Here is a 25,868-nt window from a genome sequence, read left to right as displayed (position 1 = left end):
TATATATACACACAGAGAACATGGAAAAATGGGTGTTGCCATTAGACTTGTTATAGTTGGTATGGCAACACCCATTGTTTCATGTTCTCTGTGTATATATATCTTCCTACTGTATTTTCCACTGCATGCATCCGATGAAGTGGGTTTTAGCCCACAAAAGCTTATGCCCAAATAAATGTGTTAGTCTCTAAGGTGCCACAAGTACTCCTCGTTCTTTTTTCTAAAGGCTATTGTGTGTCCTCTCCACATCGAGACTGGGTAATGAACGTACACTGGTCAGGCTTCTGACCAGGGCAAGGCAGCACAGCTCTGGGGTGCAAGGCTGGGGAGCAGGAGGCGGGAATTGACTGAAGCCTCTCTGTTAGTTCATGAGTGGCTGAGGAAAGCATTCATGTAACTCAGTTGGGCATGTCCCTGCTTGTGGATATCTGTGTAAGTGCAGTACCTGCCAGAGGTTTGTTGCTTGCCAACAGCATCACAATGTGCGAGGGAGCCCAGGTTGGGGGGGACACAGGACTCAGCAGTCCCACAGTTCAGGTTGCATCCCGGGAACCCCGTCACACCAGCCCAATTACTGAATGGGCATGAAGGGAAATGAAGTACCTCCTCTCACTTCTAGAGGTGTTCCTTTATATCAGGCTAACGGTAGATTAGCAGAGCATTGGAGGGGAAGCTTGCACTTCTATGACCTGTGTTATACCTGCTCCAGGGCTAGACAAGTTTTCCAGCTCCAGGGCTGACAATCCAGCCAGACGTTATTACAAAATTATTTTTTAGAAATCCCATCCACCACCCACAAAATCACCAGGCTATTTTACTGGTGGGAGGTGTGGGCCAGTAGCTCTCAGAGGGGCAGAGTTTACCCTAGTGAAATGAGCCCATCACACGCATTTTTATTAAGCACATCCTTAAAGCATGACTTTCGGTTGTTTATGTGAAATCACTGCTTGAGTTTGAACGGAACAAAGCTGAAACTGTAGCCATTGTCACACTGATTTTTTACAGCCGGATCCATTACATTGTAATCACCCACGTGCCCCAAATCAAAATTCAAAAAGTGATATGGAATGTGCTCTTTGTACCCAGAGCAGAATGTGGTCACAGAGTGATTGAGAGAGGCCATGTGGAGACAAAAGTATCTAAGAACCACTTTCTGCTCCTGGTTATACCAGTGAAAACCTAATAGTTTCCCTAAGACTCTGATCCTGCAATCAGAGGCACATGGGCAGATTCTTATATCCGTGTGAATCCACTGGTGTCAATGGGGCTCTGTGCGGAGCAAGGATTCAGCACACAGCTCCGATTGTAAAAACTGGGGCCTGACTTTGGAAATAGACAGCAGCCCCTGGCTCTACGTTTCTGCTTTCTTTTCAAATAAGTCATTTAATAAATTAAAAATGTTATTTTTTTGAGCCAGGTTCTGATGAATTTTTACCATGTCAGGTTATGAATTTTACTCAAACATTTATTATCCTTATTCCTTACTGGGAAAAAGCCACTTGTGGGAGCTGGAAGTTGTCCATCTGAAAGTATCACTCATCTATTCTACTTTGGCTACTCCAGTTCCCACTACATCTTTGTATTGGTCCTGCCTCATCTCAAACGTGACAATCGAACAACCTACCATGCAGTATTTATGTTCCACAATGAAAACACCGGCTTTGAAAACGTGGCAACGGTCCTGCTGTGTACAATGCACTAATTCTACACTGACAGGTCTTTGCAGCTACTGGCAATAATGGTACAAAACTGGCAAGAAAATATCAAAGCATGGAGTCAAATCTTCAGGAGATGGATCTCTAATTTCCACTGTTTGCAGGGGGGAAGGAAGAGCAGTTCAATTAAGCTTCTCTGACCCTAGAGGTTGCAGCTTTGTTTGGCCTGGATTGGGTGGGTTGGTTTTGGTTTTTGCATAGGTTTTTTTGACAAGTATCTGTGTTCCCCTCCTGTGGCTACAGAGATCATGATTTCATTCCACAGCCAGCAGGCGCAGGACAGTCTCTGCTTCAAAACAGTCCATGCTGTTTCTTCTCGTTCTGCTGCTTCCATCTGGGCATCTGGTAGAACTCATCCTTGGATCTCCCAAAGATATCGTGGAAGTCTGCATCAGACAGATAGTACTGCAGAGGAAAACAGTAGCAGAGAAACAGTCACCCTCAGTTAGTGTCTTTTGTATAGGATGAAGTTTCCACCCCTCTGCAGAATCCTAAAATTGAAGTGGTGCATAGTCCTTGTGGTGCCCTCCAAAGTGCTACTGATGTACACAGCGCCACACAAGGAGTGAAGTGTGACAAGCACACACTTCCTTGCCCCACTGAGTTTACAGCATAACGGCATGTGAAGGGCTGAATAGAGTAGAATTATGACGTGCCGAGAAGCGTGAGGTGGAACTAGCAATTTGGAACGTGCACACACTCCGGCTTCGTTACTGCTTCCTTATGCACAATGAACCCGTAACACCCATTATGCAGAGTGGGCGAAATTCACCCTTTTGCAGAAGTCCATACAAGGCCTATGCACCACTTAGGTCCTGACTGGCAGCTCAAATAGGACTTAATTGGTGCATAGATCTCAAGCCGGCCTTTTGCACAGAGCTGAATGTCCCCCGTGGCTGAAATGCTCCCATTAAAGTTTATTGTTGTTGTTTTGTTTTGTTTTTTAATGGAAAATGGCTATTTTGTCAAAATAGAAATTTCTATGGGACAACATTTTGGGGAGGTTTTCAGGTGAAAGTTTTCAGTAAAACCAAAAATTTTTGCTCAACCAGCTGAAATTTCCCAGTTGCTGAAAACAAACAAAGGTTTCAAAAAGGTTTGATTGTCAGGTTTCCAATGGAAATCCAAAAAACTCTGTAGAAAACAAACAAGCATTTTTGTTTGCACTGAAGTTTATCACAGGAGAGAAAACACTCTTTTCCTGAACAGCTCCAGTGTGAACATTAGCACAACAGGTACAGTTAGTTCTTGCAGTGTGCTGCTAAAAGTTCGGCTGAAGATGGATAGCCCTCTGTCAATTGCTAACAGACACGCTGTCCCCAGATGATTAAACCCTCGTGGAGCCTGGATCATGCAGGAATGGTGCACATTTATCTGCCTTTGGCTTTGGTATCTGGCAAAACATTAGGGCCAGAAGAAAAATTTTGAATGCAACCTTTGCCCAACTGAGAATGGGGTTTCATTACCATCTGTTTTCCACGGGAAAAGATCAAATTTGGCAGAATTTTCTGCTGCGGAAAATCTAAATGAAACATTTAATTTTGTCAACAAAAAACAAAACTCTTCTTTTCATTTGGGGTCAACCTTAATCTCTGTGCCATAGTGCCTCCTGGGAGTTGTAGTTCTGGGTCCCTGGTGCCCATGTCCTATATGGGCCTTGTACCCTGGCTGGACGATAGACGTACAGAAACCTTTTATTTCAACGGAAAGTGTCAAAATGAAACATTTCCATATTTCGGAATCAATGAGTTTTGGAAACGTTTCTTCCGAGGAAAGTTTCAATATTTCACCTTTTTGTCCCAATCTGGGATGAAAACAAGTATAGAAATATTAGAATTTCCCACGAGACGGAAAGTCCAGTTTTTAATCAGCGCTACGAGACAGTCACCCTTGTGTTTAGTATGATTCTACTGTCTATCCTTCCCTCAGTTATCCAGTGCACTCCCTTAGCCTGAAGCAAAGCTTAATAAACCTAGAGAGCAACAGGTCTCACTTAGCCAATCATTTTGACTAAATTCAATGTGCAACTGGAACTGCATCAACCCAATGCTTGGACAATTCCCTTACCTCTTTTTTAGCAGGATCCACGCCTTCTGGAAGTTCATCCACTGTCTTGTTGATCAGCACCTCTCTGGGATAGGCTCCATTTCCATTGGTCACTGCCGAAACTACCGAAGGGGCATTGTTATTCTGATAGTTGCTAGTGCTGTTGACGTTGCTTTTGGGGTGTGGTTTATATGCAGGTGAAGTTCTCTCCATTCTTGAACCAGCTGGGCTGGCAGGTTTACTGTCTGCGTTTCTCTTGTTCAGATTGGCATTGTTAAGATCCTGCGGGGTACAGGAAAGTCTGTCAGTACAGTGACACTGGGCAGATGCAATAGATCTGTGGATGACTTTGTGATTTCCTGGGATGTTTATTCCTGCCAGGGGCAGGTGGGTCTTTTCTTAGTATGCGATAAGTTGGGTTAAAATATCAAAGGGGGGGAATCAGGACCTATTGGCCCATTGCTAAGGACCCTCAAGCTGTAGAGAGAACTTGTAGCCCATAATATTACTCAATATAGCAGCTTCCCATCAATCATCAGACATTACATCATGGCCTTGGATCCCAGATGCAACGGTGATTGTAAAACTTTATAAATATCCAGTCAATACTGCTTACAGTAACCTGACTTTTTTACTAATGATGCCTTGGCAAAGGCCCGTGTGAGCCATAAAGGAAAAGGTCAGAAGTTTTCTAAATTGTCATGCTCATCTACTTCCTCTCCCCAAACTGTCGTCTCTCCCTGCACGGTTCAAAACTGGCTGTCCAGTAGCTTCTCCTTGCCCTCCTTCTAAGAGTCACACTGATCCAATCAGGGGACGGAAACAATACCATGTGACCAATCACGGCTAACCAATCCAGCTAAATTTTTTTGTTTTGCAGTAGCACCCAGGAGCCCTAGTCACATACCAGGACCCCATAGTGCCAGGTGCTGTACAAATATAGAACAAGACCAACCCTGTGGAATCCATACATTTATCATTGGTACTTGGCATCTCTTTGCCATCATTAATAGCAGTGCATAGTGCTGAGATTGCACTGCCAATACAAACTGCTCCACCAAAGATCCCTGCCCATTGTGGGTTTTTTTTTTTTTTTTGCATATGTAACTTATATAGTGGATGTCCAGAAGGCCAAGCCATGCCGTTAGATGCCTTTGTGCACCTGTGGTTGAAGCCCATGGGAGCTATGTGTAGTACAGAAGGTGCAGATCATTATACCTATTTCACTGAGAGTTACACAAAGACACACAGGTCATACTTTGAGAACATACAATAACCTAGACACTGTGGCTTCACATTTCCTGCTCTAACCAGTGGTTAACATTATAAAACCCCAATAAAATAAATAATATAACAAGTGGAAGAAAGGGGAAATTGATAGTAATGAATATAAATGACATGTTAGAAACTGTAGAAAATTGATAAGGGAAGCAAAGGGACACTAGGAGAAATCTATGGCCAGCAGAGTTAAGGCCAACAAATAGTAGTTTTTAAAATATATTAGGAACAAAAAGAATCCTGACAATGATACAGGTCCATTACAAGATGGAAATGGCACAATTATCACTAATAATTCAAAAAAGGCAGAAGTGTTCAAAATATTTCGGTTCTGTATTTGGGGGAAAAAAAGATTATATACTCCCATCATATGATGATGATAACACTCTTTCCATTCCGCTAGTATCTCTGGAAGATGTTAGACAAAAACTACTACAGTTAGACATTTTAAAATCAGCAGGTCTGAATAACTTGCATCCAAGAATTTAAAAAGAACTAGCCAAGCAGCTCACTGAACCATCAATGCTGATTTTCAATAAGTCTTAGAGTACTAGGGAACTGCAAGAAGATTGGAAGAATGCTAATGCTGAGCCAATGTTTGAAAACGGTAAACGGGATGACCCGAGTAAAATGCAGCCTGATATCAATCTCAGGCAAGATAATGGAGCAGCTGATGCATATAATTCTTAATAAAGAATTAAAGGAGGGTAATGTAATTAATACCAATCAACATGGATATCTTTTTTGATCAGATTACGTTTGGTTGATAATGGTAATAGCGTTGACATAATAGACTTCTGTACGGTGTTTGAGTTGGCACCGCATGACATTTTGCTTAAAAGCTAGAATGATATGAAATTAACATGACACACATTAAATGGATTAAAATCTGACTAACTGATAGGTCTCAAAATGTAACTGTAAATGGGGAATTGTCATTAAGTGGTTGTTTGTCCAGTGGGGTCTCGCAGGGATCGGTTCTTGGCCCTAGGCTATTTAACACTTTTATCAATGACCTGCAAGAAAACATAAAATTATCACTAATAATGTTTGCAGATGACACAAAAATTGGGGGAGCGGTAAATAACAAAGAGTACAAGTCACTGATTCAGAGCAATGCAGATCGCTTGGTAAACTGGGTGCAAGCAAACAGTGTGCATTTTAATATGGTTAAATGTAAATGTATACATCTAGGAACAAAGACGGTAGGTTGTACTTATAAGATGGGGGACTATAAGTGACTCTGAAAAAGATTCAGGGGTTATGGTGGATAATCAAGTGAACATGAACTCCCATTGTGACTCTGTGGCCAAAGAATCTATTGCGATCCAGGGATATATAAATTAGGGAACCTTGAGTAGGAGTAGAGAGGTTATTTTACCTCTGTATTTGGCACTGGTGCGACTGCTTCTGGAATCCTGTGTCCAGTTCTGGGGCCCACAATTCAAGAAGGATGTTGATAAATTGGACACGGTTCAGAGAAGAGCCGTGAGAATGATTAAAGGATAGAAAACCTGTCTTATAGTGACTGACTCAAAGAGCTCAATCTATTCAGCTTAACAAAGAGAAGTTTAAGGGGTGACTTGATTACAGTCTATAGCTACCTACGTGGGGAACAAATGTTTAATAATGAGCTCTTCAGTCTAGCAGAGAAAGGTCTAACTCGATCCAATGGCTGGAAGTTGACGCTTGACAAATTCAGACAGGAAACAAGGTGTAAATTTTCACGGTAAGAGTAATTAACCATTGAAATAATTTACCAAGGCTCGTGGTGGATTCTCCATCACTGACAATTTTAAAATCAAGATGGGATGTTTTTCTAAAAGATCTGCTCTAGGAATAGAGGGGAAAGTCTCTCGCCTGTGTTATACAGGAGGTCAGACTAGATGATCACAATGGTCCCTTCTGGCCTTGGCATCTATGACTCTTTTGTTTACCAACAGCAACTGGTCCTTTTTACTCAGGTAATAGAAACAAGCTTTTAGCCGTGGTAGCACAGGTAAAATCTAGCTGTTCCAGCTACAAGTTCTGTGTCCACTCACCACTGCGATCTCTGATATAGCAGACACATCTCCTAAGCTATTCTTCATCTCCTCGTAGGACTTCCCATCCTAAAGGTAAAGAGAGTTATAAGAATCAGACTCAGCAAAAAGGCCACTGTTATTTCAGTGAGCACATTCAAACGGCAGTTACAACGTACTCCTGCTCCTCAAACCAGCATCTAGGTCAATACCACATGAGTTGGGATGCAGAATCCCAGGAACTGCGGCTGCAAGACAGGAACCACGTGCAGCGTTGAGAGCTGCATCAGTCGCCGAGTGAATTAAGAGCTCAGGCTGCATCACTGGGTGCCATAGGATGGAGGGAAAGGCATGGTTCTTCTGTAGAATGCACTTTATACCCTTTGCTATGGCCTCCATTTATCTCCTGACTATCTGTCAGGGGATGGGTGGGATCTGGGAACAAACACAGTGGCACAGGTCCTTGCACTGCCTCTGGGGGGTCCCCTGGGACCTGCTAGTTTTGGGATCCTAATCACCTGCCCCTTTTGCAAGGGTGGGCAAATCCCATCCCCATTGAAGAGAGAATTTGTAGTAATCCCCCTCAGTGCAGAATTGCAGCAATTCCCCATCCCCTGGACAGGAATAACCAGTGTAGGGGAACCACATGGCCCTGAAAGCCATAGGGATGCCAACTCTCATGGCATCTGGTGTTTTCCTTAAAGCCCCAGCTCCTGGAGTCATGGGATTATGTGAGAATCTCAGCTGTCATTTAAAAAACAAAGTTTTTAGCCTTTGCGGTTGCCAGGAAAAGCTTGAAAATATATGATTCCTAAAGACTCCAACACCACCAGAAGGCAAATAAAAAGAACCCAAGATTTATTACTTTTTACAATCTTATGATTTTTAAGCCAATCTCATGATTTTGAATGCTCGGGTTTAGCTGAAGCTATTTGTAGTTTTTCCCCATTTCACTTACCAATATCTCTTCAACACTACTCAATTTCACTTGCTATTTCTACTCCATTCATGTGCACTCTATCGCCATCAGGTGGTTGGAGTCTGGCTTCACAGCATTGGAGGGCAGTGTTTCAGCAAGATTGTGTTCAATTAATTAAAAAACCGAAACAATCTGCTTTTATGAAAACTTAAAAACACGACAACAGACAATCCTCTGAACAATCTAGATGTTGGGCCTAAATTGCTTGTCTTTAATGAGAGCTAGGCAAGTTTGGAATCCGGGTTTCAGGATTTGGGGGTTTGATTAAAATATTCATATTTTCAACTATATAATGTATTTCCCCCCCCCAAAATTTGCATTTAATTGAAAAGCAATTTATTAAAGCAACTGTTTCACTTAGTTCTATTTGTGATGCACCTCAAATGACATTCTCACTAATTTTTATGCTACACACAGTAGAGAATACGTAGACCCCTACCTACTGATACTTCTATGCAATATATATATATTCATTCAGACAGACAAGACACACAGATTTCCCAGTAACTTACGCTCCACTTATACGGATCCCAAGCACTGAACCAGCCTGTGAAGGTGAGTGGTTCATAGCCTTGCTTCACCATTATTATTGGTGTTGCTAAATCTCTTCCAGCTGGATGGGTCTTCAGATAGTCTTTGGCTGAGGAAATAGCCTCATTTCTTTCATATGTATTGGAGGTTTTGCCAATCCAAAGGAAAATCTACAGTGGGAGAAGGGAGAAGACAAGTGAATGGTAAGAACCACTGGAGATCTGGATGGTTAGTCTCCCTCCCTATTGATAATTGTGATAATTGGATATCAGAGCAAGGTACATGACTGGGGCAAAGCACAACGAACCCACTTTGTTGGTAGTTCGCTGCACCGGTCAAATTATTTCCTGGAACCAAATTATATATTAAATGATGGTCTGGCAGGTGTCCTGAGAAGCATGTGTAGCACCATATAAGCGGGTACCATATAATGCTGGCCTCAGCGGCAAAGTGGGTTCCCAGACGGCACCGCTCAGGGCTAGAAAATATGCAATGGGCTCATTCGTCAGTCACAGAAAATGCCGTTAGTCACTCTAGAGATGGGTCTAAACCAAGAACCAAGAAATCAGCCTCTTCAGGATGTCAGGTTCTGATTGGAATGGCTGGTTCTGAAACTGTCCTTGTGACTTTGATTCTGGATTGACTCCGAAGTCAGACAGGGCCTGTTTTCCCGCTCTCTGCACAGCAGTCAGAATATGCGGAAACCACACAGGATTCCAAATGACTACATTGATTAACTATGTACAGACATACAAGGTCGAGCTACCTATGTACACTGTGGCTCTGTTGTCTACAACTATAGAAGACTGGGAGGCTGCACTAGAAGGATACTATCTAATTCCTACACACCACATCCGACTTGGTTCTGAAACAGCAGACAGCCCGTGCGAGCAGCACTCCAGGGGTATGTCTACAATGCAGCTGAGAGTGAGCATCCCAGCCTGGGTTGACAGACTCGCCCTAGGTCCTCTTGAGCTAGTAGACTAAAAACAGCAACATGGACGATGCAGCAATGGCTAGCCACTCACGTCCTAGCCCGCGCAGCCCCTGGTCCAAGCTCAGGTGGCTAGCCCAAACCACAGGCCATGCGGCAATGCCCACACTGCTGTTTTTCTCTCGCTAGCTTGTACAGAATTAGTGAGAGTCTCATAGGCTTTAAGGTCAGACGGGACTGTCATGCTCATCTAGACTGAGCTCCTGCACATGGCAGGCCCCAGAACCACACCCCCCACGCCTGTAATACACCCAGAATCTCTGGCTGAGTTACTGAAGTCCTCAAATCCTGGCTTAAGGCTTCAGGTTACAGAGAATTCACCATTTGCACAAGTTTAAACCTGCAAGTGACCCGTGACCCATGCTGCAGAGGAAGGCAAAACCCCTCCAGCGTCTCTGCCAATCTGACCCGGCCGAAAATTCCTTCCCAACCCCAAATATGCCCATCAGTTAGACTCTGAGCATGTGGGCAAGACCCACCAGCCAGCCACCAGGGAAAGAATTCTCTGTAGTAAATCAGAGCCCTCCCAATCTAGTGTCCCATCACTGGCTGTTGGAGATATTTGCGGCCAGCAGTCAGAGATCGGCTACATGCCCTTGTAGGCAGTCTCACATCATACCATCTCCTCCATAAACTTACCAAGCTCAGTCTTGAAGCCAGTTAGGTGTTTTGCCCCCACTGCTCCCCTTGCAAGCTTGTTGATGTCTACTTGAGTCTACCTGCTCCCGTCCCAGCAGTAGTGGAGACATCCGCTAACGTCCAATGCAGTCAAACCCAAATCCTAGCGCTGGTCTGGCCTAGAACTCAAACCTAATCTGGAGTCAGAGCTGAGTGCTGAGTTTTCAGTCCAACTCTACTCGCTTCTGTCCCCTAAAATTTGGGGCGGGCTTTGATCACTGACTGTAGCACATGGAAGAGGATTTGGGGGTGGGGCGAGCGCATCAGTAACACTAACTGATTAGCAGTGTGACAAAGAGAACATGTCCCTATACATGTGTTGGCAAAGCTTTGCCTATGGGGCACCAGAACCGTCACCCAGCCCCGCTGTGAATAGCTGCTTGTATAGGCTCACTGCAATCCCACAGTAGGCAGAGGATTCTCAGAATTGCAACATAATTCCCTCCCTCCTGGCAGGGCACCTAGGAAGCTGCAAGAGCAACATCTCACCAAACCGCCAGAGCCTGAGCTCAGTGGAGCCGACACGTACTGCTTAGAGTGAGAGGTCAGTCCAGAGGGTCTAGTGGACCCGCCTGGCCTTAAAATCTACTGGATTTTAGTATGGGCTTTGCCACTGATCTCAAAGAATTTGGGAGCTGAGCTCCCTGAGGCCCCTTTGAAAATCCCAGGTGTGGTGCCTGTTTCTTATCCGCCGAATGGGTCTAACACTGTAATTTCTCTTCAGGGCAGTGTGGCCTAGTGGCTAGAGCACTGCCCTGGGACTCAGGAGACCTGGGTTGTATTCCCAGCCTGCTGGCTGACTTTGGGCAAGTCACTTTGCCTCTCAGTGCATCAGTTTCCCCACCCGATCTTCTAATGAGACTGAGCTCCTTTGTAAAGCGCTTTGATATGTTGGCTGGAAAGTGTTGCAAAAGTGCTAGGTATTATTAATTACGCTGGCCTACATTACTGGGGTGTTGTGTAAATATTAGCAAAGCACTTTGAGATCCTGGATGGAAGATGCTGTTCTGAATTTCATGCTGAATACTGTATTAAAATAAGTCAAGCCAACAAAAGTGCACAGCTCCCATTACGGGGGGGGAGAGGAGGGAATTCCACTGACCTCTTCCCAAGTGTCTAGTAACATGACATCATCTTCATCCAAGTCATCCTGGCAGAAGCCCACCACTTCCGTCATGATAAACCGCCCTGTCTGGTTGGAGCACTCAAACAGGCGGGGCTGGTATCGGACAGTTGGCTCTTGGAATCTTGGCAGGACGAGAAGAATCAGGAAATGTGAAATCTTTTCCCATGTTTGAGTCCAACATGCATTGCAGACACTAGTTGTGGCCACTAGGGGTCAAACTTGTACATGGCAACACCCATCAGCTGTGATGAAAGCTGGCAGGTGGGGGGGGGGGGGGGGGAAGGAGTTGCTGGAATCTTTTTGGGAGTTGATCCCAAGGGTTCAGAACCCCTTTCACCCCCACCAAAAGTCAAAGCAAAATTCCACCCGAACCACCAAGATGTGCCTGCTTTCAAGTTGAAGCCACATGAACCCACCAGGTTTTAAATAGCTCCCGCAGAGACCTGTTACCTTGCCCAGACTCAGCTTAGGTGGAATGGAGAGGTTAAGTTTGCTCCAAACAGGTTTAGCTTCCTGAAACTTCCTACGTCCCAGGCAAACGTTTGTAACAGTCAAACCGATCGGAGCATTCACACAGCCCTTCTTCTCAGCTCCGACAGAGGAACCCAAGCCTCAGACCAGTTCAGAACAGGATTTCAACCCCCGTTCCCCGAGAAGGGCCAGACCCAGTGCCCATTGGGGTGAATGGAAGTCTTTGCATGGACTTCACTGGGCATTGGGTCACATCCAGAGCTTGGGGATGCTCTGATCTGGGATTCCGTGTTGGCCCATTCTAGTGAGGGGGCCGAGTTTGGAAATCCTTACCCCGTCTTCCTGCAAAGACCTGACTCTCTGCTTAGTTACAGCCGTGCAAGCCCACGGCAGCCCTTAAAGAATTACCTCTTGTCACTGGCATAGGGGGCTTTTCCTCCCAGTGCTGCCCAGAACTCCACCGGCTCTTGCCCCTCCAGAACGGTCTGCTTGTCCCGTTTGGAGACGATGTTGGCCACTATCTTCGCCATCTCTCTCTCATCCCCGCTGCAACCCTGCACAAGATTAGAGGGGTTCAGGAGGGGCCTGGCAGAATAGATCTGTGAGCTGATGGTCTGTACATCACTTCCCTCTTCTGGAGAGAACTAGAGCTGCCCAAATGTTTGGGATTATTTCCCCCCTCCAGTGGCTGGGCCAATAAGGGGATGTGTTAATTCTGCAGGGAGAGATTCTTTCCTCTTGCACGCGGCAGAGATGTCAGTCGTTGTTATGACTGTCGTTTGCAGTCATCTAGGCCCAGACCCTCAAAGGCATTTAGGCACCTAACTCCCATCAATTTCTCAGTACCTTTGAGGATCTGGGCCCTAGGGACCGATTCTCCCAGTGGACCCATTGAAACTGATGGGACTGCTCGCGTAACGAGGTACCAGTCGACAGGAGTGAGGGTGGCGGAATTGGGCCTTGTATAAACATTGTGCTGCTCCTTTCATCCGCTCGCTTACCTTCCCACACCACAGGTAGCAGACCTGGTTGGTCGTGAGCAGGAAGACGTCGTTGGAGTTGAGGGAGGAGGCCCGGGCTGGCACCTCGATGGTTTTGGTGTTGATCTCATCAGTACCTCTCACTTGGAAGAGACGGACCACGGGCTCGGGCTCGTTATTCTGGGCGCGACTCGTGCCTCCCTACAAAAATCCAGATCGTGTCATGAGGTGTGGTGGGTGCGAAAGCCCAAGAAGCCTCTGGTGAGAAGAGCAGACTCGGGTGTCTTGCCCTTAAAAGCTGCCAGAATGGAGGGATCAAGGGTCCGATCCAAAGCCCACTGGACTCCCTGGGAGCCTCTCTGCTCCTTCAGCAGTCTTTGGCCCAGGCCCCAAATCTCCCACCAGGAAGACAGCCAGCATGCTACATGCCTGCTGTGGGCATGGGGCAGGAATGGGGAAGGCCGAGGAGGGAGTCTCCAGCCTGCCTTGCAGAGCGGGAAGAAGCTGTTTCCCTGACTAAGCACCTTGTGCAGAAGGCAGTGCCCCAAGCACGGTGCTCTGTGCTATAGGTCAGTGCAGGCGCTTTTTTCAAAGTGAAGCTGCTCATCTTTCCCTTGCCCCCTCCCTCTTGCTTTCCCTGGCCCTGTGCTATTGGCCATAGCCTGTTGTAAAACTAGGCAAATCTCTAGATGAGTTGATGTAGCCCCTGGAAGATCTCTCCGTACCCCTAGTTGAGAACCACTGAGCCACGACACAGAATTGCTGTGTAACCAGGGGCAAGCCGGCTAATGAGCAATGCTCAGTGTTGGCCTAACTCTGCTTCCAGCAAAGCCAAGCTTTAGGCCAGCACTGAGCAACCTCAGGCTCTCCCCGTGTCTCCATTTTGTCTGTCACTCGTGACACAGGGCCCAGGAGCCCCAAGCAGGCTTAGCTGTAACTCGAGAACCTATGAAACAGGCTAACACTTCACAGTCACGTGGCAGGGACAAGGCTGGCAGGGGACTTTGAGGCTGGATACTGGAAGATGCTGTCGGACAGCCTACGAACAGTTGCTGTGATTTACCGCAATACGACTTGTGTTTAATTCCGCAAAGCCTCCGGGGATAGAATTTGAATGCACGACACTGTACAAAATAATTAGAATCTAGAGATCTGAGGGCTTAATCTAGTCCAGTCTAGCCCCGTTCCCTATGAGATATTTACTAGTGCTTTGCTCAGCCTCGTTTGAAACGTGCCAGGTGGAGAGGGGAAGCATGCCCAGCGGTTTTTCAGTTCCCTGTGCTGTCACAGACTTCCTGCGTGTGACCTTGGGCAAGTCACTTAGCCTCTCTGTGCCTCAGTTGCCCCTCTGCAAAATGAAGATAATAGCCCTGCCCTCCTCCTCACAGGGAGGTTGAGAGGTTAAATCCATTAACAACTGAGCAGGGCTCAGATATTATCTCAACAGGGGCTGAATAAGTTCCTACGACAGAAGTATGGGTTTCCAGCACTTCTGTTTGGGCTGTGTCATAGTCTTCCAAGAGACCTGTCAGGCTATTTCAGTCTAAACAGTCCCATTCCTCCTGGGAATGCCCCCACCTACCATCCTAAACAGTTCCTCTTCCTTCCTGGTGTAAGCTCTGCCTACGCGGCGTGGTGCTCGGTCCCTCTCTTAGTGACGGCTAGGCCAGTTAGAAATTGATCAGCTGGTTGCAGGTTTGGCTAACAGAGGGGTGTCTTTCAGCTCAGGCAGCAGGGGCTCGTGCACTAAGATCCAGAGGTCCCAGGTGTGACCCTCATCACCGACCACCCACCTAGGGGCATCAGCGTTCTGGAGTCAAAGTCGTTATTACCTCATAAATAATCAGGCTGCCCTTAAAGATGGCAAGGAAGTGCTGAGGCTCCCTGCCCATCGTCACTCGAACCTGCACCGGCTCGTTCCCGTACTTTTTGTCCAGCTCCACGGCGTTGAATGCGCAGGCAGTGATTTCATCCACGGACGCATGGCGGCCCTAGGATCGAAGGAGAGATACCTGGTATCGCCGGTCAGGAGATGCTAAGCGCACGGAATGTTTCATGGTTACAGACAGCCCCAGGCACTCAAACATAATGAGGCAGGACCCCAACAAGACATGAGATTTTAAAAAGAATCCATGTGGGATTCTTTTGATTTGGCTTTTGGTCTTGGAGCCTTTAGGGTTCATGTTTTCATGAGGGATAGAAAATATTTTTTAAAAAAGCGAAAGCCGAGATTCCCGTTCCCGTGACTCACGCCCTGGGGCTGCGAAGAACATCATGAAGTATTGCAAGATTCGCTATCAAATCATGAGAGTCAGCAACACTGCCACTGCGGGTTATGGCAGTGGAGAAAAACCACAGGCCTGAGTCTCCGCTTCCTTGCATCTTGTATCGTCATGTACCCCTCTGCAAAGCGAGGGTGCCTGCAGCCATCTCTGGGGTGGAGTGCGGCAGCCGGCCACACGCTCCGCATTCACTTGGCGCACAAGCAAAGGGTTACACAAGGTGCGAGGTCCGCCAGGTCTGCCAGATTTATGAAAAGTGTGCGCGCGTTGGGGAATGGTAATTCTTTTGGGCCAATCCTTGCTGTTGCTTTGACAAAATGCAGGTCATTCAAGTGAAACCCTCTGCCCCATCTGCCAGAGGAAAACATCTGTAGTCCTCTCAGGCCTGGGACAGTACAGAACATTTCCTTATGGACAGCATGGTGGCGAATGCTATACCTCCAAAGGGTAGCGTGCACCTCCCCTTTCCAAGCTCTACCATGCTTTTCAGCAGCCTCTGATTGTCTCAGGGCAGCAGTGTGTTTATGGCTTCCTTTCAGACAGCCTCGGCTGGGCTCGCATTCTGAGGAACTGCAGTAGAAGCCAGTGCTGCCACTCGCAGCCTGATTCGATCATACCCTTCAGTGCAGGGCCGGCTCTGGCTTTTGGGCCGCCCCAAGCAAAAAACAAACAAACAAACAAAAAAACAGTGATCTGTGCGCCGGAGCGCGGGTGCAGGGGGACCGGCTAGTGGGGGGAGGAGGGGGAAGGAGCGGGCGGGAGAGAGAGAGATGGGGGGCGGCCAGGGCTACAGCGGGGCGCTGCCATGCAGCCCCTCCTGCCACGCCATCTGCCGCGAGGGCTCCACTCCGGTCGGCGGGGAGGGAAGGACGCGGGCTGCCCTGCCGGGCTTGCTGCAGGGTGCTCCCGTCCTCTGCGCCGCCGCCCCCTACAGGGCAGCCAGAGCGGAACAACAACAAAAAAAAAGCGGCCGTGCCGCCCTAGGATTGGGCGGAATGCCGCCTCGAACAATCTGCCGCCCCAAGCACCAGCTTGCTCGGCTGGTGCCTGGAGCCGGCCCTGCTTCAGTGAAACATGCTAGTCCTCCATGTGGAAGGATGCAGACGGTCCCACCACTGGCTCAACTGGGGTTCAAAAGAGCAGGACAGAGCCAAAGATGCTGAGCTTTCCAAAGAGCGAGTGAGCGTTTGGGGGTTGGGTTATTTTTGTATTTTCTTCGGTTCTGAGCTTCTATCAATTATATCCAGCCCTTCCCTGCTTGCCTTTTACTTACTTGCCACATATAGATAATGTAATGAGTTCTGCCCGAGGTCAGGTACGTATAGAGGACCAGGTAACAATCTCCTCCGTAGAACTGCCCGTAAGTCCTGGGATCCACTGGTTGCATGTGTAGATCCTCAATCCTCCACACCTGCATAGAAACCGCCTGGTCAGAAAGGTGGATTTTGCATGTGCAAATGTGAGTGTGTGTAAATATACCCAAGCCACTTCTTCAGGGGCCCACTGAAGTTCAGGCCTGTAGGCTCTATATCAAATGCCCACTTCACCGCTGTGTTACTCCAGTTTTGGCTGCGTGAGTCCACTGATTTCCCTCAGCCCATTCTATCAGCACGTTCTCGGCTGCTAACAACGCGCAGTGCCTTACCTGAGCTAGACGAACAAACCTGCTGACTCCTTTGCATCACTGATCAAAAGACCATAGGGTAAGATGTCCCTCCTCCCCCCAAAGAATATCTGGGGGAGAGGGGATTTATAATAGCTCTTCTGAATAGTCACAGCATTCTGGGAGTTCGTTCTAGCTGCAGCCACACTGCCTTAGGGCAGATCTGCACAGCAGTTCTATGTAAAAATGGCAGAGGCTTGGAAATATGCCAAGGACGGCAACCCACGTAAGAGAAAAGTGATTTGGAAAGGGATTGCTCACCTCAACTTTCCCGGAGGCATCATCTGCCATTCTCTGTTCTGCAGCTAGCTCTGGTCTGGCATGTAACTGAGAGACATCAAATTTCACTTGCTCCACCTTGGCTGTACACATATGCAGAATACATGTTAACCAAACCGTATGAACATATAGTTTAAGTACTGTCAAGTGCCCCACATTTACACACAATTATAACATACATGAGAAAAATCCTGGCTTGTAATGATCTGAAAACCATCATATCATGAGTAAGTAGACACAACAAATCCTGCATGTTGACAGGGGTTAGACTAGATGACCTTTGTGGTCCCTTCTAAACCTATGGTTCTATGATTCAAAGTACACGTCTATTGTTAATGGAGCTTGGGTGTTCTATTGTTGACCTCCTAAGAGGCCAATAATAATAGAATTACTCAATCACATTGTATATTCAAAAAGTACACCCTGATTGGCTCCAATGAGTTCCATTCAAAGTATAGAGTAGAGTGACCAGACAGCAATTGTGAAAAATAGGGCGGCGGGGGGGGGGGGGGTAATAGGCACCTATACAAGTTAAAGTCCCAAATATCGGGACTGTACCTATAAAATTGGGACATCTGGTCACCCTATATTCACCTCCCAAACAAACAATTCATGATAATTTCCTCCTTTTAAATGTTATTTTCAAAAGGAAAAATGGTTAAATTTCTGGAGGTAATGACGGGGGGGGGGGCAGAGGGGAGACGGACAATGATGAAGACATCCAATATCTATGTAACTACGCATATTCACTTCACGTTTCTGTCAACATCCAGGTCTGTTGTCCCTCAGCTCAACATTTTCCCTTTTGGAACAATACACCGTAACATTCACCTCAACAAAAGCCAGTGAGCCAAATTCTGCTCACGCTTATACTAGTGTAAATCCAAAACAAGCCCATTAACTTCAATGGAGTCAGATTTATGCCAGTATAAATGAAAGCAGATTTTCATCTAAAATCTGCTTATTAGATTCATAGTTACTGATTTCTGAAGTTAAAAGGTTTTTTTTTTGTAAATATTTGTGATTCGTTTCCTAACTGATTTCTTGATTGCCACAGTTTACATTTGACATAGCTGACGGTTTCGCTATTTTATTATGTAAGCGTACAGTATCAGCAATTTTTGTTATTGCTAAATTGCTGAATCCTGTCTATTTTACCAAAGAAGATGGAAGATACGTGGTTATGGAAGAATGGGCAATCAGGCTTTAAAGGTACTGAAGGTTTGAAACAATCAATGTAAAAGATATTCTTTGGGCATCATTTTTCATAAGGAAAGCAGACAGAACTCAAAATCAATGACAATAAAGCATGCTAAATGTCAGCTACTGCTGGCTTGGAGGATTCACAGATTCCAAGGCCAGAAGGGACCATTGTGATCATCTGGTCTGGCCTCCTCTATAACGCAGGCCAGAGACCTTCCCCCAAATAATTCCCAGAGCATCTCTTTCAAAAACATCCAAACTTGATTCTAAAATGATCAGTGATGGAGAAGCCACCATGACCCTACGTAAATTATTCCAATGGTTAATTACCCTCACTGTTAAAAACTTACGCCTTATTTCCAGTCTGAATTTCTCTAGCTACAACTTCCAGCCGTTGGATCATGGTAGACCTTTCTCTGCTAGATTGATGAGCTCATTATCAAGTATTTGTTCCCCATGGAGGTACTTATTGGCTGTAATAAAGTCATCCCTTAACCTTCTCTTTGTTAAGCTAAATAGATTGAGCTCCGGGAGTCTATAGCTATAAGGCATGTTGTCTAATCCTTTAATTATTCTTATGGCTCTTCTCTGAACCCTCTCCAATTTATCAGCATCATTCTTGATGATCTCACCAATCTTGCTAGTTGTGTAGACTTTGCCAAGCCCTTGAGTTTCCTCCTTTTCTGTCCACCTCTTGAAGAGCTGTTTAAACATTGCCGACTCTGCGCCGTCATTCACCACTTCCACGTTGGTGGTAGCAGAATAACCCTTGGCTTGGATAAAACCCTGTGGGGGGATTCCAAAAGGACTTCACTTAGCTCATACCAATCTCTGTACAGAAGTACAACTGAACTGAATGTTGCCTGGACCTACACCAACCTCGCTGATCCAAATACCCCCAAAACCCTTAAGAGGTTTGGAATGTGAATCCCTGAGCTAGACCTAAATTTTGTAACTGGCCTTTATAATACAAGGCTGCACCAAAAATCCAGATCTAGACACCCACAAACTCTGAGATATACAATATCCAGGACTGACCAGGGCAGCATGGGCCCATGTCTGGTTAGGAATGGCCCCCCTTTCTCCCTGCTTCATAGATATATAGAGCTCCTGATGAGCCCCCAGGAGTTGAGAGGAAGAATGATCCAGTGGTTTGGGTGTCAGCCTGGGGCTTGGTAGACCCAGGTTCAATTCTTTGCCCTACTACGGATTTCCTGTGTGACCCTGGGTGAGTCACTTAGCCTCTCTGTGCTGCAGTTCCTCATGTACTAACTTGTGTGAAAACTACAAACTGCCTTGTCTTCGGTAGGATTTCACTTCAAATCAGCGAACTCATGAATACACAGTCTTCCCCAGTGAAGACAAAGCCCTAAACCCCGTAGGCTACTTTGAAAATGTCAACTACAAATTCCCATTTAAGGCCTATTCTAAAACCCACTGAAGTCAGTGGAAAGACTCTTCGGCACATAAATAAGTGGCTTCAGCTCCCATTTAATTCATCCAAGCATGACAATGTTGGTTGAAGTCCATTATTACTATATTGTCTTCAGTCAATATGCGAGAAAACAGGCCAGCTCCCATCAATCAATGCTCCATTGTAATGATCAGCAACGTCCAGGATAGTTCTTAGCTACTTCCCCTAGCAGATTGTTTTAAATACAGGACTCACCACAGCGCGGCTGAAAGCTGCTCTCTTTTCCTCCTTGCTGGAGTCTTTTCCTCTCCAAACATAGATCTTAAAACCACCTTGGTCTAAAATGTGACAGTCCTGAAGTGAAGCAAAGGAAATAGATAGATCAAAAATTCTGCTGGGGCCAGGTTTCTCCCCTTATCCAAAGTGTCACCTGCACTAAAGTGTCACCAAAGTGTCTAGACTAGAAAATGTTGTGCCCCTTTTCCAGCAGTGGTTCAGGTGCACGGTTGCTAGCAGCAGCGTAAGAGCTAGTATAGGCAGCTGCACTATTCCTGGAAAATGGGTGCAATGTTTTCTGCACTGGACCCAGCTCAAATTGATCCCTGGAGTATCTGACACTTGTTCCAAACCCAGCAATGAGTCCTTGGCACACAGCAGCAACCAACCCGTCAGTCCCCAAAAGCGTGGGGTGAGAGAGACTAGAAATGCAGGCCCTGAAAGTTCAACCTTCAGCCCACTGTGCTAGATTAATGAGTGGTATTGATTTGTAGAGTGCCTGCTGGGAGCTAGAGGAGTACGAAGCCATGCCTGACTTGGACCTGTCTTGCACCAGTGTAGGTCTGGAGTGACTTCCCTGAAGCCAGAGGAGTACACTGGTGTAAAAGCAGTGCACCATCAGAACCAGGCTGTGCCAGACAGGGCCGGCTCCAGGCACCGGCGCAGGAAGCAGGTGCTTGGGGCGGCACGTCAGGGTCTTCGGCGGCAATTCAGCAGCGGGTCCTTCACTCCCTCTCGGCAGCCGGTCCTTCCCGCCGAATTGCCGCCGAAGAATGAAGCGGCGCTGTAGAGCTGCTGCCAAAGTGCCGCCGATCTCGGCTTTATCTTTTTTTTCTTCTTCGCCGCTTGGGGCGGCAAAAAAGCTGGAGCTGGCCCTGATGCCAGATCAGAACTAGGCCATGTGACTCTGCCTCAAATCCCTGACAGTTTAACTGCATCCTGGCACCCTACCAGGTAACAGTGACGGAGAACTGAGCTGCTTGTTTCTGAAGGAAAAGAGAAAGAACCCAGAAGAACGCAGAACCTTTTCATCAGTGCTTAATTTGTGCCAGGGCTGGTCAGGGCTGAGCCCTGGCACCTCTGGGCCTGGCAGTTCATAGCCCCGGCACCTCTGGGCCTGGCAGTTCATAGCCCCGGCACCTCTGGGCCTGGCAGTTCATAGCCCCAGCACCTCTAGGCCTGGCAGTTCGTAGCCCCAGCACCTCTGGGGTTGGCAGTTCATAGCCCCAGCACCTCTAGGCCTGGCAGTTCATAGCCCCAGCACCTCTAGGCCTGGCAGTTCATAGCCCCAGCACCTCTGGGCTTGCTGCATCAGTTATGAAAGTAAAAAAATTGCTTGAGCCCCGGCACCTCTTTCATTACAAATTAAGCACTATTTATCATTTCTACTCAGAGGTGACATGTACACTAATCCACCCTCGATAACACCTTACGCTTCTACTGCAAGAAATGGAGGGAGGGAGGCGAGAACCCTGGTTAGTCAGAGGGGTTGGTGGCAGCTGACAGACATATTGGTTTCCCTCATGGTAACCCCCCGATCTTGCGGGCTGGTTTGTTTGAAGAAATTAGTGGGGACAAATTCACTATCATATTTTAGCCAGATCCTCCCTCATGTATACGAACATGAGCTATTAACCATCTCTGTTCTGACAGTGCCTTGAGACACTTGACTGTTCCTTTAGTGACTGCCAAGGTCACATGTCCATGGGCAGTGAGGGCGGGCAGGTCACCATCTCTCATAGCGGCTTCAATCCACCTTCACCCATCAACCACCAAAAGCAGACCTCAGACAGCCGGTGGTTCCCTTTAAAAAGGCACCTGATAGTTTGAGATATGGAAGGTCTCTAAGGCCCAAGAGCCTCCAAGGTAGTTAGGCACCTCACTGCCATACTCCGCCTTCGTTATTATTTGTTTGATCATTTCACTTACAGGCTTCAGGCAAGGACCCAGGTACCACTATGCAGGTGCTGTGCAGGCAGGGGACAAGAAGTGACAGTTCTCATCACAAAGAGCTTACAACCTTAGCATCCCCCCCTTATTTCCCCGCACCTTACCTCGTGCTGGAGGAGATCTTGTGTGAGGGGCCGAGTGGCTATCTCCTGCACCACCAAGTTGTCGTCCTTTTCGTAGACACTAGAGGAGACAATGGGCAGAGAAAGATTCACAGAGGGCTGGGGGAGAAGGGACTCTCCTCTTGGGGGACACACACTCATTCCCAGGGCTTGGGTTTGGAGGCCTAGCCCAGACTTACTGGTAGAGCCGGACGTTTGCTTTCTGCAGCTCATCGGCTTTCTCATCGGGCGTGGCGGCCCTGAGCGCCCCACGTCTCTCCCCGAGCACTGTTTTCATGATCTGCATGAGGTCTGGCGAGTCCTTCTCATTGTCAATGATGCCAATCTGGGCACGGCCGCCTCTCTCATCATCCCTGATGCTACGAGCCAGAGCCAGTCCCTGTAAGAGATAGGTCCTGATTTAGCCAATGAAAGAACTCGCCTTTCACCTCTGTAGGTGCCGGGTCAGGACTGACTTTCAATGCTCACACAGGACATTTCAGTCCAATTTATTATCTTGGTCAATGCAGTCTGGCTGGGCAACCACAAAGGAGAATGGGGGCACGAGGCACTCAAACTATAGCTCCCATGATGCACCACGGCAGCGTTTCCAAATGGAAACGTTTCGGTTTTTAACCAAATCTTTACATTCTCTGTAGAAAGACATTTTTTGGTGAAAAAAGCTATTGAGCTGAAAACCCAATTTTCCATTGAAAAACAGTTTAGACAGAACGTTTTCAAGCAGCCTTGGAATTCTAGCGTCGAAGGAAATCTGGACATCATCTCTCACTGCAAACCCTCCTCCTGCTACCACGTTTCTCATGCCTGGAAATCTGCCCTGCAGCCCCTTCTGCCCCATTGCTCCTTGGGGAACCTGTCTCCTCTCCACCTCTGCTGAAAGCATCAGCTGCTCGCCTTACCCTGACCATGCTGCTACCTTCTCCATGGTGTCCCCAAGGTAGGGTTATCATACGTCTGTATTTTCCCGGACATGTCCGGCTTTTTGGTTCTTAAATTGCCATCTGGGAGGAATTTTTAAATATCTAAACATCCAGGATTTTGCCATTATTATTTTTCCCCAAAGAAGAGTTGATCATTCGAGAGAGCGCCTGCTTTTTCCCCCCTAGCTCCCAGCGCATGCGCCGCAAAACAGCTGTTTCGCGTGGCTGGGGGGGAGGAGGGGGAACGCGGCGCGCTTGGGGGAGGAGGCAGGGCCGGAGCGGGGATTTGGGGAAGGGGTTGGAATGGGGGCGGGGAAGGGGTGGAGTTAGGGCGGGGCCAGGGGCCCCCGTGGAGTGTCCTCTTTTTTGAATGTTCAAATATGGTAACCCTACCCCAAGGCCCAGCTCTCCGGGTGCCACAACATGCAGAAAGATGCCGCCTGCCTTTTCATACATATAAAGGGATGACATGAGTTCACCCACAACCTCAGGCATCTCCCCTATGCCCCCAGAACCTGGTTCATAATTGCCTCCTGGTTTTTGATGGCCTTCCATTGCATTGGCCCTGACAACCACAGAGAGGCAGTGTGTGGTCCAGTGGGACAGGACGCTGGACAGGAACTCAGGAATAGAATCTAGTCCTCCCTAACACTGCCATGGTCCTGCAGGATGATCATGGCCATGTCACAGCACCCCTCTGTGCCTCAGTTTCCCCATCTGTAAAATGGCGATAATGATACCTTTGTAAAATATTTTGAGATCTATGGAGAAAAGCTGATACATAAGAGCTTGGTATTCTTATTTCTACTTCTGCTTTTCTTCTGCTACTTTTTCTTCTGTCACTTTGCACTAGTCCACACTACCTTCTTTTAAAACAAATTTCCTCACCCCTGAGATCTCTAGTGTACATAAAGTTCCTGACTTTTTAAGCACTAGGTCACATAGACCTAAATGATGTCTAGAGAGGCTAAGTGATTTGCTCAAGGCCACACAGAGAATCTGCAGCAGAGCCAGGAACTGAACCTACATCCCCTGAAACTGTCCCATGCCATAACAGCAACACGATTCTTCCTCTCCTGTAGCAGCCGTTAATGGGAATATAGCCCTCTGATAGGGTTTTAACTACTCATCAGTGTATCACTCGTTTTGTGCCGAGGAGGCTGCTATTTTGCAATCATCATTGGTCATATTTCTCTTCATTTTTCAGGCTTTCAAAATGCCCCAAATAAATCCAATGGCGTTTTCCGCACTGACCCTGGATTTCTCCGCAATGTTGCAGTCGGGACCATTCCACTGGATCAGCACTTTCCCCAGGTCCAACAGAAACACATCCCCCTCATTGAAGCTGTCCCATGAAAGCTCCACCTGTCACGAGATAACGAAACAGTGCGTGTTACCAGGGAACAATGATCGTCAAGGAAAACTGGCTTCTGGGGAAGGAACTACACTCGGATATTAACAACATGCTTATTTTTCTCTGCAAAATCATTAAACTATTCATAACACGATCAGGGATTTATCATTTATTATCCTGTTTGAAGGGATGGGAACACCAGGCATTTTTTTAAAATTCAAGGAAGAATATGCGCGCACACCCATGTGCGGATCTCCTTGTTCTTCTTTTAAAACTTCTAGTTTTCTGGTAACAGCAATAACCTCTGTGCAGGACACTGCATAGGAATAAATGATTGGCTGGGCCTACCGGCCAACAGCTTAGAATCATAGAATATCAGGGTTGGAAGGGATCTCAGGAGGTCATCTAGTCCAACCCCCTGCTCAAAGCAGGACCAATTCCCAACTAAATCATCCCAGCCAGGGCTTTGTCAAGCCGGGCCTTAAAAACCTCCAAGGAAGGAGACTCCACCACCTCCCTAGGTAATGCATTCCAGTGCTTCACCACCCTCCTGGTGAAATAGTGTTTCCTAATATCCAACCTAGACCTCCCCCACTGCAACTTGAGACCATTGCTCCTTGTTCTGTCATCTGCCACCACTGAGAACAGCCTAGCTCCATCCTCTTTGAAACCCCCCTTCAGGTAGTTGAAGGCTGCTATCAAACCCCGCCCCCCCACTCTTCTCTTCTGCAGACTAAATAAGCCCAGTTCCCTCAGCCTCTCCTCATAAGGCATGTGCCCCAGCCCCCTAATCATTTTTGTTGCTTTCCACTGGACTCTCTCCAACTTGTCCGCAATACTCCAGATGTGGCCTCACCAGTGCCGAATAGAGGGGAATAATCACTTCCCTCGATCTGCTGGCAATGCTCCTACTAATGCAGCCCAATATACCATTCGCCTTCTTGGCAACAAGGGCACATTGCTGACTCATATCCAGCTTCTCTCTCTTTCTCTCTCCAGGATAGCAAAACCCACTGTACGTTATTGAACGTTGTTTATTCTGGAAGGCAGGGATTTTCAAACTGTGATGACCCATCAGTTGAGTAGAGTTGATCGGAAAATGGATTCCCTCCCCCCGCACCACCCATGGAAAAGTTTCAGGACTAAGAGAAAGCGCACAGTCCCTGCACCAAGGAGCTTACAGTGGTGATGAGTAATAATGCTGGTGCTTGAAAGAGATCCTTTATATTCAGTGCTGCAGTCCCAGCTGCTTCTGCATAACAGAGCAGGGGGCGTCTATCACGCCCCTCCCCTAGGCCCCCCGTCTGGGAGGCTCATCTATTTACGGGTACCACATATGCAAGCCAAGGTCTCGATCCTGCATAAAGCAGCGTCAGAAGCTCTGCGCGTACTGTGTGAGTTGGCACTGATGGAGCCAATGAGACTCCTAGCACAGCATAAGGGTAAGCATGTGTGCAAGTCTCTGAAGGATCCGGGCCTAATATTAGCGCTGAGTGGGGGAGGGAAGGGGCAGCCAGGGTTACAGCAATGCAGCGGTGCGGTGAGTCAGCTTAGACATGTGCATGTCTTGGCAATCCAATGCGGTC

At 47.3% G+C, this 25,868-nt stretch overlaps 1 protein-coding gene across 1 annotated transcript in view; it reads right to left on the bottom strand.

Annotated features, from left to right (window-relative positions):
* Window positions 1-1,248: 1,248 nt before the first annotated feature.
* The window catches only part of VILL (villin like), a 51,659-nt gene continuing 27,039 nt past the window's right edge, over window positions 1,249-25,868 (bottom strand). The window contains exons 6-20 of the mRNA XM_024216091.3: window positions 24,183-24,293; window positions 22,188-22,387; window positions 21,991-22,069; window positions 19,916-20,014; window positions 18,879-19,032; window positions 17,026-17,126; window positions 16,375-16,512; window positions 14,652-14,810; window positions 12,841-13,020; window positions 12,248-12,393; window positions 11,345-11,489; window positions 8,552-8,740; window positions 7,082-7,150; window positions 3,783-4,043; window positions 1,249-2,120 (exon numbers count right to left, since the gene is read on the bottom strand). Coding sequence (XP_024071859.2) covers window positions 2,007-2,120; window positions 3,783-4,043; window positions 7,082-7,150; window positions 8,552-8,740; window positions 11,345-11,489; window positions 12,248-12,393; window positions 12,841-13,020; window positions 14,652-14,810; window positions 16,375-16,512; window positions 17,026-17,126; window positions 18,879-19,032; window positions 19,916-20,014; window positions 21,991-22,069; window positions 22,188-22,387; window positions 24,183-24,293 — 2,145 coding nt within the window. The 3' untranslated portion in view covers window positions 1,249-2,006. The remainder of the gene's footprint in view (window positions 2,121-3,782; window positions 4,044-7,081; window positions 7,151-8,551; window positions 8,741-11,344; window positions 11,490-12,247; window positions 12,394-12,840; window positions 13,021-14,651; window positions 14,811-16,374; window positions 16,513-17,025; window positions 17,127-18,878; window positions 19,033-19,915; window positions 20,015-21,990; window positions 22,070-22,187; window positions 22,388-24,182; window positions 24,294-25,868) is intronic.

The sequence above is a fragment of the Terrapene carolina genome, unplaced genomic scaffold (assembly GCF_002925995.2).
Source record: "Terrapene carolina triunguis isolate 2854851 unplaced genomic scaffold, T_m_triunguis-2.0 Scaffold111, whole genome shotgun sequence".
NCBI lineage: Eukaryota > Metazoa > Chordata > Testudines > Emydidae > Terrapene > Terrapene triunguis.
This window is presented reverse-complemented; position numbering and strand designations above follow the sequence as displayed.